General features: G+C 44.3%; 2 protein-coding genes across 3 annotated transcripts in view; one reads left to right on the forward strand and one right to left on the reverse strand.

Moving 5' to 3' along the window:
* The window catches only part of trpt1 (tRNA phosphotransferase 1), a 40,586-nt gene extending 33,390 nt beyond the window's left edge, over positions 1-7,196 (reverse strand). For both annotated transcript variants that reach the window (XM_084332267.1, XM_084332266.1), the window contains exons 1-3: positions 7,028-7,196; positions 6,743-6,824; positions 535-704 (exon numbers count right to left, since the gene is read on the reverse strand). In XM_084332267.1, coding sequence (XP_084188393.1) covers positions 535-704; positions 6,743-6,824; positions 7,028-7,096 — 321 coding nt within the window. In that variant the 5' untranslated portion in view covers positions 7,097-7,196. The remainder of the gene's footprint in view (positions 1-534; positions 705-6,742; positions 6,825-7,027) is intronic.
* A 215-nt stretch (positions 7,197-7,411) lies between these two features.
* zbtb3 (zinc finger and BTB domain containing 3) lies at positions 7,412-14,265 on the forward strand. The gene is made up of 4 exons (XM_084332258.1): positions 7,412-7,447; positions 7,795-7,963; positions 8,654-9,483; positions 10,072-14,265. Exons 3-4 carry the CDS (start codon positions 8,657-8,659, stop codon positions 11,153-11,155), a joined length of 1,911 nt encoding a protein of 636 aa, XP_084188384.1. The 5' UTR covers positions 7,412-7,447; positions 7,795-7,963; positions 8,654-8,656; the 3' UTR covers positions 11,156-14,265.
* The last annotated feature ends 102 nt before the right edge of the window (positions 14,266-14,367 follow it).

Raw genomic sequence — 14,367 nt, forward strand, 5'->3', positions numbered from 1 at the left:
GCTCTGGTCAAAGGCCAGGGAGAAGAGGTGTGTTTTGAGCAATGATTTAAAAACCTCTAGGCTCTGAGCAGATCTTATGTGGGGGAGGCTGTTCCAGAGCCGGGGGCAGCAGCAGCGAAGGCTCTATCTCCCCTAGTTTTGAGCCTGGTCCTAGGCACCTCCAGCAGCAGCTGGTAAGCAGACCTTAGGGCTCTGGATGGGGTGTGGTGATGCAGGAGCTCAGCTAAGTACAGTGGAGCCAGCCCGTGTGGTGCTTTAAAAACAGTCAGTAAAAGTTTTAAATCGTTAGAGACCATTGACCGGAGGTAGGTGGGAACCGTTCCCTTTGCTGCATACATGTAGCCCTTTGCTGCATACATGTATTAGAAGCTAAGTCACCAGTAAGTCTCCCAATGGGAGATGGGGGTACGGAACATGCTCACATTGAGCTAGTGGAGTGTTGAACCAATTCTAACTGTCCATGTGTTATACCCCAATTTTACACAGGATATGAGGCAAAATTATGGCTGTGACATCTCCTCCATTTACCCTTACCTGCACTGAGTGGCCTTGATTGGCTCGAATATGCAGATAGCCATCCTCTGGGTGGGGGCAGAGCTTGAAGCGCTGCTTATCATCGGTCGCCACGACTCTCTCCAGATCCTCCAGCGAGAAGGGGCAAAACTGTGGGTGAGCCAGAAGGTCCTCCACCGATATGAAGCCATCTAAAAAAAATTGAGAATGACAGATGAGTTGTCATGATGATCACAACGTTCCAAGTCACCAACATCGCTGCCAGAGGCTGCAGCTGCCGACAGTTTTGTGACAAAACGTCTTGATATCAGACTGATATATCATTTGATCAAAGGCTTTAGTGTCAAACACTTATACAAGCGCTGTGAGATCTGGCACCTGGCTGCTATGAATATGATTTAGAACACATCCAGCTTTTACTAATAAGGGTTGTAGTAGAAGAAGTAGAAGTCTTTATTTGTCATCAGATTAACACACAAACACATGTAAGGTGAAAGCTGTATCGTTTCATCCCGTTCCCACCTCCCAGAATTACACAATTTTCACTCTGGGTGAAAGATATATTGGTGTAGATTTAGGAACAAAAAATTCTGCATTGACAAAATAGCCCATTTTGCGCAATCATAATTTTAAAGTCGGGACTAGATCTTTCCTCGCGAACGGATATTTGGTCACCGCAGAGTTTTATTTGACGCAATTGGTGCGAGTTCGGTCACGTATCTTGCGCTCGGCCAATAGCAGCTCTCCTTGTTGCCAAGTTACAGACAACAAGAGATTGTGTAAACAGTAGCGTGATGTTATCGTGTCATTCACGGAGTACATCTCGACGCAAATGGACAACAAACACATTCTAACGCTCGCAAAATAGGTTTCAAAACAATGTTATATGCATATACGCTACTTGATATAGGCAGCTGTGAAACGGGCGATAACGTTCGTGTTATTAACCGTACTGTACATTTAAATCATATCACCTTCTATCTACACCAACAACACTGCATTTCACACACCGATGCATGACGTCCTGTCGGGGCAATTATTCAATAAACCTCCATAAACACACAATCCGTGATGCATGCAGCACATTTGTATCAAAAACTGTTTACTTTGTGATTCCCAACCTGCAATATTAAAGATGCTGGTACAATTTTCTAAAGATTGAGGTCGTACACAAAACAGTTCAATGGATAGTATAATGACAAAAATGTATTAATTAATTTGGAATAATGGAATAATGTCAAACAATTTACAAATCAATAAGTTACTCATTAACCTTTTTATTTTCCATTTAAAGACTAAATAGAATGCAGGTACAAAAATAGATTCAAGAGGTTTATTCGTCACATACATACACAAGTTTCAAGTTTGTTTATTATTTATCACAATAAAATACAGTAAATAGTAAAATAGGTAGTTTACGATGAAATGCTTGGTTCTGTATGAACCCCTGAGAGTGCTTCATACAGTAAAAAAAAGTAAGTAAATAAAAAGTAAAGTAAAGAGGAATATTCAATATACATATATAAATATACACTACAGAGTAAAATGAGTAAAGAGTGAGGTGTGTGGAGAGATCAGTGTCAAACTGATCTCAACAAATAAACAAATCACACTACTACTGTATAACCCTAATCCCCTCACCCTATACATCCGAACCCCAGTCCACACGCTCATCCACCACCACACTTCCCAGGCAACACTGATGTTAATCATCCTCACCACTATCATCTGAGTCATCCTCTAATGTAGCCCTATTGTAACTGAGGGGTTACAAACCCCTGACTGTTTTAAAGATTGTGATAGATTAAACCACTGCTAGTTATGTACTTTAATTACTGGACAGACAGTACATCAAATATAGATGGTGAACACCCACAAGAACACGGCATTGACAAAGAAATAGTATTTGAGGGTATTTTATTATTATGCAACATTAGGTTACAGAATGAGAATTAGGGTCGCGCTTGTATGGCGAAGAATATGCGTAAAGTCAGTCAATAGCATGAGTCACTAAGAATAGCAGGAATCCTACGATGGGTCTAAGTTGACACCACCTGTCGTATAATAGCAACTATATAAGGCAACACTGGTACCGCCTGGAGACAATGGGTTCCCTCCGGGGGTGTAAGGCCTGGAGGGTAGAGGAATGTTCGGGTACTCAGTCTGATTCAATGAGGAATAAAGAGACTCCAGGTACAGGAGTCGGTCCTTGTAAATCCCTTGATCAGCAGCAAAGCAATAATTGTAATCCAAATGCTCGATAGCATTGATGACAGTTAGCCAGCCTCCGTCCACGAGGCCAGCCCGAGTTGTAATCCTCACAAGGTTGAATCCCAAACGATAGTGGAAATCAACGATGCTCTTCTCCGGGTAACACGTTCCAAATCAATATAATCCAACCAGTAATGGTTCTGCAATCGCCGACGCCGATTCTCCTGTGCACATGTCCAACGGTTCTCCGCCTAGGACTCCTCGGGTGTGGGCGACGTATTTAGGCCACACACCCTGGCTAAGTACACTAGCTAAAGACACGACGAACCGCTGGGTAATGCTACACACGAACGAACTGTGGCCGCACGATATACAATAAATGAACGACTATTTACTTCACATTAGATTAGGTCGAACTCGACGTTACTGCATTAAACTCTGACACTTTACTATTCTATTCGCACGTGGTTCTCAACGCTCTGCTAGACGCACGGTTGCTCACTTCACTGCACGTTGACTCGGGATGAACAACAACTCTGCGCACCTGCGCCGTATATATACTTAAGTGACTATCTAGTCCCAAACCGCAGTCTTTGTCTGGTATCAATACGCTGTCTCCGGGCATGTCCTGACATGCCTGAACTTGTCTTTGAACCTGCCGTTGGGGGCCTGCGCGCTGGCGCCTAGGGGCGCTGTCCAATAAGGAGAGCGAATATTACTCTGGTTTGAACGCAGGTAAAGGGATATTCCGTGTATATATATAAATAATATACAAAGTATATCAAACAATAAAGGTAGATTCTCAGTTTAATCTGGCCCTTCACAACACCTATCCTCTGTTTCCTTAGAAACATTTGCACAGTTTTGGCATTGACAAAGATCTGTACATGGCAGTTTTGCAGACACACATGAACATCTTCCTGTCTCACATTTTCCTTGTTTGCAATCGCAATGGACTACCTGCAACACACTATAAGGGGCCGGATTTGTAGTCATCCAGGTCACTGTTAACTCCCACAGGTGGCACACATATTTGCTAAGACCATCAAAGGTAGACTGGTCTAGGGTAAAACTGCTACCCAGTTCTGTAAATGCAGTCAGGACGATAGTAATTTTTTTCACAGGCAACTGTAAATGTTTACCTGTTGCTCTTGCCATGAAAGGCACTAGTCACAACCTGAGAAGGTATGGATCCCAATAAGTGCTGAACACACATTGGTGCCAAGGGCTGATGACACCTTAGCTATGTCAATGATCCTGGTTCTGTTGCCAACTCCTGTGAAAAAGTACAATCTACATGGCAGTTCTGCCTGCAGACTTGCAGCAATCACTGCCACATCTGTATCAGGGCTCTTGATGACTACAGTTTGATATATCTGTGCAGCATGTTGTGCATGTATAAACACCCTGGTGTCACATTCCTTGTGGTCACATGTTAGCTCATCAACAGCACAGAGAGTTTGTGAACCGTTTGTTACAGTCATACAGTGACACAAGCTGATGTCCCTGCCCACAATGGTAAGATCAGCATCTCGCCACGTAACATAAAGGAACATTGGCAAACTCGATCTCTAAACAATGTTTGTATGTATCTGCAATGATACGATTCTCGCCTGGCAATTTAAGCCACCGTTCAACGCAGTTTCTATATCTATCCCACCGTGTCTGTGTAAAATCTTGTACACTTTCTTTCTGAACGGACGTGAGATGCATATAACATTGTTTAGAAACCTTTTTGCGAACTTTAGAAGGTGTTTTTTCTCCATTTTCATCCTCTTCTGTACTCGTCGATGATACTGCCTTCCATTCCTACTGTTCCTACAAATCTCTTGTTGTCTGTAACTTGGCAACAACGAGAGCCGCTATTGGTAGAGCGCCAGATACGTGACCAAACTCGCACCAATTGCATCAAATAAAACTCTGCAGTGACAAGTATCCGTTTGCAAGGAAAGATCTAGTCCCGACATTAAAAAAATGATTGCGCAAAATGGGCTAGTTTGTCAATGGAGAACTTTTTGTTCGTAAATCTACACCAATCTATCTTTCACCCCGGAGTGAAAATTGTGTAATTCGGGGAGGTGGGAACGAGAATAGTTTTCTAGCCACTTCTCAGCCTTCACCATACGGCCTAACATGCGATGGGCGACCCACAGGAACACACACACACATGCACTGAGTCTGTGTGATACACAGTTTTGGGCCTTATTCTAGGGCAGCGGTTCCCAAACTTTTTTGGCCATGCACCCCCCCGTCACCTCCCGACCTAGCTGACGCACCCCCCAATGCCCAACATAAAAAATACAACACAGTCTATTCATAGGCGCACTAAAGGCATCAGGTTTAATCCAATAAGAACACATACCAAAGTATGACAAACAAAATAAAATACTTCACCACACGAAAGAACAAAATGAGAATTGCATGCATACACTCAGAAACAGATTGGCCAAAAAACAAAAATATGGGTTGAATCCACGTCTGAGAGGCATCCATAGGTGGGAAATATGCCCGTAGCTGCTCAGCGAGTTGGTTGAGGTGTTCTGTTATTAGGCGTTTTACAGGTTCATCCATGACAACTTAGTTTCCCTCCAAGAACACATGAAGTGTAGGGAAACACATGAGCATAATACGCTGCCACAATAATAGCGCACCGGTCCCAGTCGTGCGCCTATGGCATTTTGGCAGGAAGTAAAGTGCATTTTGGATACATATTTTTTTTTATTATTATTATTAAAACGTACGTTTTTTATTTAAAAGTTTAGTAAATTTCATGATTTACACAGTGAAAATCCCCATTTGAAATAATGTATATTAGTTATATTTATTAGTAAAATAACACCATAGCACACCGTGATTACATTTCAACCCTTTGTTACCCACACAAATCATAGTGTGTATTTGGCCTTTTGTCTCACTTCACTTGCCGTGAGTAAATACATTGTCCTACACTGCCCTCTCATGTTGCCCAGGAAGCTGTCTAGCTGATTCAGGATCAGAGGTCTAGTTACAATGTTATGCAAACTTGACTACAAAGGTAAACTGGTCCTAGATCAGCACAATGTATCCATTGAGATAAATACGAGCTAGGGTTGTCCCCATAAAAAGGTTTTGATGTGGTGAGTAAATGAAAGTTCTTATGATGTCCTTGAATGCGAAGAACTGCCTCTAAACTGTCTCAATGTTCTCTAACTCCACACCCTAAAGACCTCTATGCTCTGCATCTCCTGACCACCGGAGACCCACTCCTATTCAGGCTCCTGGGGGGTCATCAAAGTGAGGCAGGCTATTCTCGGTCCTCACTCCACGATGGTGGAACGAACTTCCCACCAGTCAGGACAGCTGAAACCTGCCCAATTTTCCGCTGTCCACTAAAAACCTTTACTATGCACTAGGCAGTAGGCACTATGCTAATTTGTCTATAGTATCTACTATCTATTATGCTACTAGAGCTATACTACCATCTACTATGCTACTATGTCTATACTACTATCTACTACTCTGCTACGATGCCTATACGTACTTACTATGCTAATATGTCTATATACTACTATCTACTATGCTACTATGCCTACACTACTACACTATTATATCTATACTACTATGCACTCAAGTTCGACACTGCTTGACGAACAATACCACTTACCCTTAGAGATGCACCCCTCCAGCTGACTTGTTGTACACAATTTGTTGGATAAAAGCATCAGCTAAATTACTAAATGTAGGCTAAGTAAAGAACTGATTTTCAAAATGAATGTTGGATTATTAATTATATAAGCTATTTCTAATGCTGATGAAGGCCAAATTTCTTTGGAAAAACAAAGCATTCGAATAGTGATTATAATTTATGACATTGATTACCAGGGCAACGATTGAAGCTTAGAAGCATTTAGGTTCAGCCTTACTACGAGAGCCCAGAATGAATGAATCGAGGACCCGGAACAGACATTTGCCGTGTCTGTGATGATGTGGCTTCTAACTGAAAAGGATGAAGCTACAGTTGTTTAGTGAGGCTTCCCACCTGGTTTCATGTGAAGGCCCATCCGCTGGGCTCCATGACGCAGAGCGTAAGACAGAGACTTTGACAAGCGGGCATCTCTGTCCTGAAATGGGAGGAGAGGCACAACTCAGTACAGACACTGGTAACCCACACTATGCTCTAATTATAGCACTGGTCTAATGATAGGCCACAGCAGTCTAGAGGCATAAACTACCTATATGTGGCTTAATAATGTGAAAATGTATCATATGTGAGGTGACATAAATAAATAATAGGCTACATTTTGCACCACAACAACTCTCTCACCTCTCCATCATGATTTTGGGGTCTTCCTCTTCCTCTCCTTCCCCCTCTTCCTCTTCTGTCACTGTCCATGCAAAGGCTGTGACAACTGGTGTACAGAAATAGCAGTGATAACGTTATATCTAAATAAATGACTGTCCAGAGAGGAGCAGCAAACACAAACGAACAGTAAACCAGAACGTAAACAAGAATGAAAGCCCCACTTCCGTCTTATTCTAAATTGCTAACGGTATGCGGCGCTGTGGTAACACATTCTACAACGCACCACAGAAGAAGCTCGCCACAACACGTTTGTGTGGTTTTTCATTACATCCAATAGATGGCGGTAATGCAACACATGGATGACAACCGCCATTAAACTAAATAAAGAAGAAAAAGAGGAAGCTTCATTTTTGTCCTGAAAACATCAGCTAGCAACAGCAGGTAAGATCTTTATATATTCACAAATATCTGTTGATACAGATAAATTAGTGTTGTAAACAAGGCGTATAGCGTCAACAACCAAATACATATATTATGATGTGTGCTGTCAACGAAACTAGGTTTAGCTTTATGGCAGCTAATTTTGCACTGTGGTCTAGCTGGCTAACTAATGTTAGCATCCATCGGCTGCTAGCCGAACAGCTATCGTAGGTTACCTTAGTTTTCTTGAGTGGAGCATCCTCGTCGACAATTGAACGAGCATTAAAGGTGGGCTTTTCATCATTTCTTCTTCATTTTAATTGTAATGGCTGGCCTGCTTCTTATTTTTTTCAACGTGTATTGTCCAGCTACTGGGATTGAAGAACTTGGTGCCCCGGGCCAAGTCACCATGGCAACGTGGAGGAGCACGTCTTGAGAAGGTGCTGAGGGCAGCTGTCAATCATCTGACATTTCAGAGAGGGACTGCTGCTGCAAAAAAAGAAAAACAAACAAGGGATAGCTTCTCTGCTTCATACAGTGAGTGTCCTATTTGTGTAAACCGTTTTAATTTGTTATGATTGAAGATGCCAGTCTGACGGGCCATTGTTCCGACAGCTCAATAGTCTGAAATATTTCCCGTTGGACTGAAAGCCCATTGGTCCATGGTGCTGAAATACTTTCCAAAATAGATCTCTCTAAGTTAGACATTACATGCAAACTGTTGGCATTGTAACTGAGAGAGATGTAGATGGATTTGTATTGTCGTGTTAAGAGAGAGAGAGATGTGTGGCTTTATTTTAATTGTGTCATACTTTGTCTTTAGCTGAAACGACACCACGTGGTTTGCACATCAAAATACATTGAATATTAAGGAAAAGAAACTCCACAGAATGTGTGTATTTTTGTGATAACGACTGTCGGACTAATGGACTTCCTTTTTAACTAATCAGAGTAACAGCACTTAGGAACTATGAGTTTTGTTTTCAGGATAACGGACTGTCGGTCCAATTGGCGATGTGGCATTTTTTTGCCTATTATTGAGCTGTTGGAATAATGAGTCGCCGGGCTTATAGCATGATGGCACGTCTAGTACAGTCTCAGTTCAATTCATATTGTATTGCCAGAACTACAGAGGTAACGTAGTGACAACAGCTTTCCATCTCTCTTGTTCTCTCTTCATCTCCCTCTGTAATTCTCCTCCCCCTCTCTTTCTCTCTCTCCTCCCAGGTGATGGAGTTCCCCCAGCATTCCCAACAGCTGCTGTCAGCCCTGCGGTCCCAACGCCAGCGGGGTTTCCTGTGCGACTGTACTGTCCAGGTGGGCTCTTCCCGTTTCCTGGCCCACCGGGCCGTCCTGGCCTCCTGCTCGCCCTTCTTTCACATGTTCTACTCTGACCCCCCGGTAGGCGATGGTTCCCACTCTGTCACGCTGGACAGTGACATCGTGACGGCCGCTGCCTTCGGCCTGCTCTTGGACTTTGTTTACGAGGGCGTGCTGCAGCTGGAGGCCCCTCTCCCGGTGGAAGACGTCTTGGCGGCGGCCAGCTTCCTGCACATGAACGAGGTGGTGCGGGTGTGTAAGAGGCGTTTGCAGAGACGGGGCCCCCAGGCCGAGGCGGACAGCACGCGTCCGGAAGAGAGCGCCGGAGTCAGGGACGCTGTGGGGCCCGGGAGAGGTCACGGGAACGACAGTAGCAGGGTCGGGCCCGGCGTTGGCGGCGAAAGGGATCACTCGAATTCGGTCGCCACAGCAATGTCACTATCTTCGGCCTCCACAGCGATACAGAGGATTCAGTCGGACTCTGTGAAGTCGGAGAAGAGGGTGGTCGAGGGCGGGGCGTCGCAGACACGGGCACAAACCCCGCTGAGTCCAGACCTGGCTGACACCACCCAGCCAGGCATGGATGGTCCTCCTCTACCCCCATCGGGAGAGCTGGTCCTGGGGCTCGCCTCTGTGCTGTCAGCCCCCCTCTCTGGAGGTCAGGCCAGGCTTGGTTTAGGAGGTCAGGGCGGGGGATCAGCACTCTGTAGTCCCTGTAGCACCACTGAGACCTACAGGTATGAGTGTTGTGAGACCTACAGGTATGAGTGTTGTGAGACCTACAGGTATGAGTGTTGTGAGACCTACAGGTATGAGTGTTGAGACCTACAGGTATGAGTGTTGAGGCCTACAGGTATGAGTGTTGAGGCCTACAGGTATGAGTGTTGAGGCCTACAGGTATGAGTGTTGAGACCTACAGGTATGAGTGTTGTGAGACCTACAGGTATGAGTGTTGTGAGACCTACAGGTATGAGTGTTGTGAGACCTACAGGTATGAGTGTTGAGACCTACAGGTATGAGTGTTGTGAGACCTACAGGTATGAGTGTTGAGACCTACAGGTATGAGTGTTCCTGGCCTACAGGTATGAGTGTTCCTGGCCTACAGGTATGAGTGTTGAGACCTACAGGTATGAGTGTTGAGACCTACAGGTATGAGTGTTGAGATGTTGAGACCTACAGGTATGAGTGTTGTGAGTAGGTTGCCTAGTTTTAAAACAACTCTAATGTAATGTTGCTATTTCTGCTTACATTGATGTTCAGACTGACTGACTTCTCTCTCTCTCTCTCTCTCTCTCTCTCTCTCTCTCTCTCTCTCTCTCTCTCAGCAGCCAGCAGCCTTCCTCCTCCTCTCTGGTTCCACTGAGCCAGGCTAACAGTCGGTCCATGGCTCCCCTGTCCCAGTCAGACCCCAGCCTCTCCCCGAGCCCCCACCTGGATGGCCCCCTGTCACCCCAGGACAAAGACTGTGTCAGGATACTGTCGGAGACCGAGCAGAGGCACGAACTGGGCAGCGCGCAACAGATGCACATGCCGGTTCAGACACGTGCACCACTCTTGCACGTCCTCCACGCTCAGCTCATACACTCTCCGCCCCAGCGCTCGCATCTCCCCATCCGCATCCACAATCCCATGTCCCTCCAGCACCGACGCCAGGCCCACGGTCCAGCGGGGTCTGTGGGGGTGGAGCCCAGGACAGACGGAGGAGAGTCACCCGGCACGGTCAACGGGACATTGGAGCCCCCGATGGGCAGAGTGAGGATGGAGGAGGAAGGGCAGGATGGAGAGACGGTGGAGGTGAAGGTGGAGGCCATTGTGATCTCCGATGAGGAGCTGGAGGAGGAGGGGAGAGGGAGACACGGAGGGATGGAGGTGGATGAATACGATGAGATGCAGCAAGCGGATCTGAATAGCCCTCACTACCTTCCCTCCCACCAACACGCCCTGTTGCAAATGACCCACCATCCCAATGAACCTTACTCCTTCCCCCTCTCCCCCTCCTCTTCCTCCTCCGGTGCCGGCCCCTCCTCCCAGGAAGCCTCCTCCTTCCCTTCCTCTCTTTTCCCTCAGTCTACGGGCCAGCAACATTCCGACCATCCGGCCTACTTCCAGGAATTCCAGGACTCTGTGGGGAACTTCGTGGAGGACGTCCCTACGTGCGGAGTGTGTGGGAAGACGTTCTCGTGCGCCTACACGCTGCGGCGGCACGCCATCGTGCACACGCGGGAGCGCCCCTATGAGTGCCGCTACTGCTACCGCAGCTACACACAGTCAGGGGACTTGTACCGGCACATCCGCAAGGCCCACGACCACAGCCTACCAGCCAAGCGTAGCAAAGGAGACCTGGAGCCCCACCTGCCACCACCACCACCACCGCCGCCGCCACCGCCACCACCACCACCTCTCAGCTAATATACACACACTCTGAGGCTGACCCTTCTTAGTCGGCTAATCGGTTGTTTGGGTCTTGGTGGACTAAGGTGTTTTTACTTGATAGTAATTTTTATTGATTTTATGTTGCATGAGGACTAGGGATGGGTACCGAATTCGGTACTTTTAAAGGTACTTACCGAAACACGTCGGTACTACCGAGTATCGATTCACGTGAGATACCGTAAAAAAATTTATTTTATTTTTTTAACCTTTTCTTTTCATGTCAACTTTCATACGCACAATATACGTATCAGGGCCGACGTTCCACTCTACTGGTTAAAGTTGCTTACTCGTGAGTAGTATGTTCCTCCTCACCTGAAAGCCGTAAATCAACTTGCCGGCTCTTTCCACAGCAAAACGGTAGGCAAGGCACCGTTGTTTAGTCTATCTGTTCATAGGGGTGGGACGATACATCGTTATCAATAATCAAATAGGATCGATGCAACGTAAAAAGATCGATTCATATTGCGATACTCTTATTTTGAAAATCCCATGGAGTGTCGTATCCGCTCGGCTCGGATCAACAGCACACAGCAGTAGCGTCTAGACAGAGCGTCACTAGAGCAAGGCTAGTGTGCCTATTCTGCGACCCAAAACATGTCCCTGCTGTTTTATTCCGCAATCCTCGCCATTCCATTATGCCCACGTCGCGTTAAAGATCTAAATTAACGTTACGTTAGCGTAAGCTAACAACAAGCTAACCCAGAGAGAGAAGTGGGGACTGGGAAGGAGGGGGGTTACTGCATTCTCGAGACAGCGCCACTACCAGGATCTGGCCGGTACTCCCCCTTCGGACTTCCAATATGCCTTTTCCAGCCAAAATACAGCTCTGTGACAGTGAATAGGATATTAATATCGAAAAACTAACCAAAGACGGTGAACAGGAGGTCTATTTGTATTAAAAACAATAGATTGTTTTTCATTTAAATGTCTGGAAGAGCTCAAAAAAAAATTCAAATGATATTTCCATTGCATTTTCTTTTGTTGATTTAAATGTTACTGATTGTATTAAATGGGCATATAATATCGTCTCATATCGATCGCAGGCACCTGAATCGAATCGTATCGTGGCAGACTTTGTGATATCGGAAAATATCGTATCGTTGTCCAAAGAATCGATATCGTATCGTGATGAAACTGGTGATTCCCACCCCTATTTGTTCAGTACTGCTCAGCACTGTTTCAAGATGCACAATGAGCTCTTCTTCTTCTTTAGAATTTCCGGCAGTGTAGACGCATCGTGGCGTATTACTGCACTCCGCAGTTCTTTTGATTAGCTCTTCTTCTTCTTTTGAATTTCCCGCAGTGTAGAGAATTGTTGAATATATATAGATACACAAATGTTCTAGAATGTTTGATTATGACATCATACTGTGACATCACGAATGCTCTAGAATGTTCCATTATGACATCATACTGTGACTTCACAAATGTTCTAGACGGTTCTATTATGACAAATAATACGGTTCAATTACTATCTAAATCCAATCAATATTCCTAATGCCGTTTCAATGTAAGGTTATAAAAATAAACATATAAACATTCATATAATACAATAACCTAAATATATAGCTTTGGCTCCTCTACAATATGCTTACCTAGGATTTGACTTTATTCAACAACAAAGCAGTCGGGGCAATGGCAAGCCGAAAACGGTCGAAAGTGTAGTTATTTGAAGTTTGGATTTTTACAATTTTTCAATTCACAGGTACCGGTACTATCGGTACAAATGTGAACGGTACCCATCCCTAATGAGGACAATTAAACCCACCTCATTTTACACGATTGGTTCAAATCTTGGGACGACTCTTGAGAAAAGCCATTTTACAGATCTGTTGATTATGTCAAGAAAATCATGACTATTGGTCAACTAAGACATTTACGGCCCTTTAAACAAACACTTTTTACAGGGGAAATGATTTGCACGTTGCCTTTTTTCCATGTGTCCACATTTCATCAGAGGTAATGGTCTGTCTTGTTTTTTTTCTTCACTGGCTTCGTATAACCAGTACATTTGCCCCAGAAATGATCACAACTGGGCTTCTAATGAGTCGCTGATGCCTTATGTCATCGCGCAGGAAAACAAAAGGGAATGTAGTCATACGATAACTGACAAGTATAGCAGCCGGGCCAATGAAAACAGTCCATCGTTCAGACAGAATATCCTATAAGATTTTATACTATTATATTGATTGATTTTAAGTTGTACACACAATCCAGTATCTTCTACTGCCTTTTAAATGTTTTAACTTGCACCTATTTAGAACATCATGTGCCAACAGCAAGATTTGATTAAGTGTAAATATAATAGCCGTGTCACAAAATGTATCCATGTGTAACAGAGGTTCCAAGTCACAAACCATCACAGCTAGTGTGTTAAAGGGGCACTTCACAAAAAGCTGATTTCTATTTTGAAGATAATCTCACATCAAAAAACGAACGTTTTTTTTTTATATAGAGTAAATGAGCTTGAATATAGCCACCAGTGATGTTAGTGTTGTTAATTACAACACCATGAAATGATGTAGATGAAAAAATAGCAATACAGCACAACCTCATCATTTCGTTGTGCTGTAATTAACACAAGGATTCAATGTCCCCGATGACATCACTGGTGGCCATATTCAAAGTGATTTACTCTTAATATAACTGTCAACCTAAATTAATGTGTGCAAAATGTGTTGGATGTGCATGAGATTATGTTCAAAATAAATCGGCTGTTTTTTGGTGAAGCACCCCTTTTTTGAAGGGGTTTAATTTGCGGCTGTGGTTTTCTTCTGGAAACGCGTCTCTATTTCTCCCCTGCATTAATACAGAGCAACCAGACAGAATGTCACTGATCTGAAATGGACAATGTTAAAGTGTTGCTTTGCAATATTATCAGTGATATCCCGGATTGGGATCAGTTCACTGAATCCAGGGAAGTGGGCGAATTCAAATATTAAAAAACATTTGCCGTGAAAATGTATCATCAACAAGTCAACAGAGATCTGTTTACATTTTGACTTGATTGAATTGAAAGTGAATTGAGCCTCGATCCCGGTACTAACGGCTATACTGTATAATCTGTCATTAGTGGGGAACTATTGTAGCCCATGTTAAAAGGCTAAAGGTTGCTGTGAATAAACATTGTTCTATAAAAAAAAATACATTTGTTCAATCTTTTGTTTCACAATAAACCAACTCCACTC

Source organism: Notolepis coatsorum (genome assembly GCF_963971535.1).
Source record: "Notolepis coatsorum genome assembly, chromosome: 16".
Lineage (NCBI taxonomy): Eukaryota > Metazoa > Chordata > Actinopteri > Aulopiformes > Paralepididae > Notolepis > Notolepis coatsorum.

Bases quoted from the DNA above. Each gene is read 5' to 3' on its own strand.
- zbtb3 (XM_084332258.1), top strand. From the start codon at position 8,657: ATGGAGTTCCCCCAGCATTCCCAACAGCTGCTGTCAGCCCTGCGGTCC. The intron at 9,484-10,071 runs GTATGAGTGTTG...TCTCTCTCTCAG, and splicing joins AGCACCACTGAGACCTACAG to CAGCCAGCAGCCTTCCTCCT.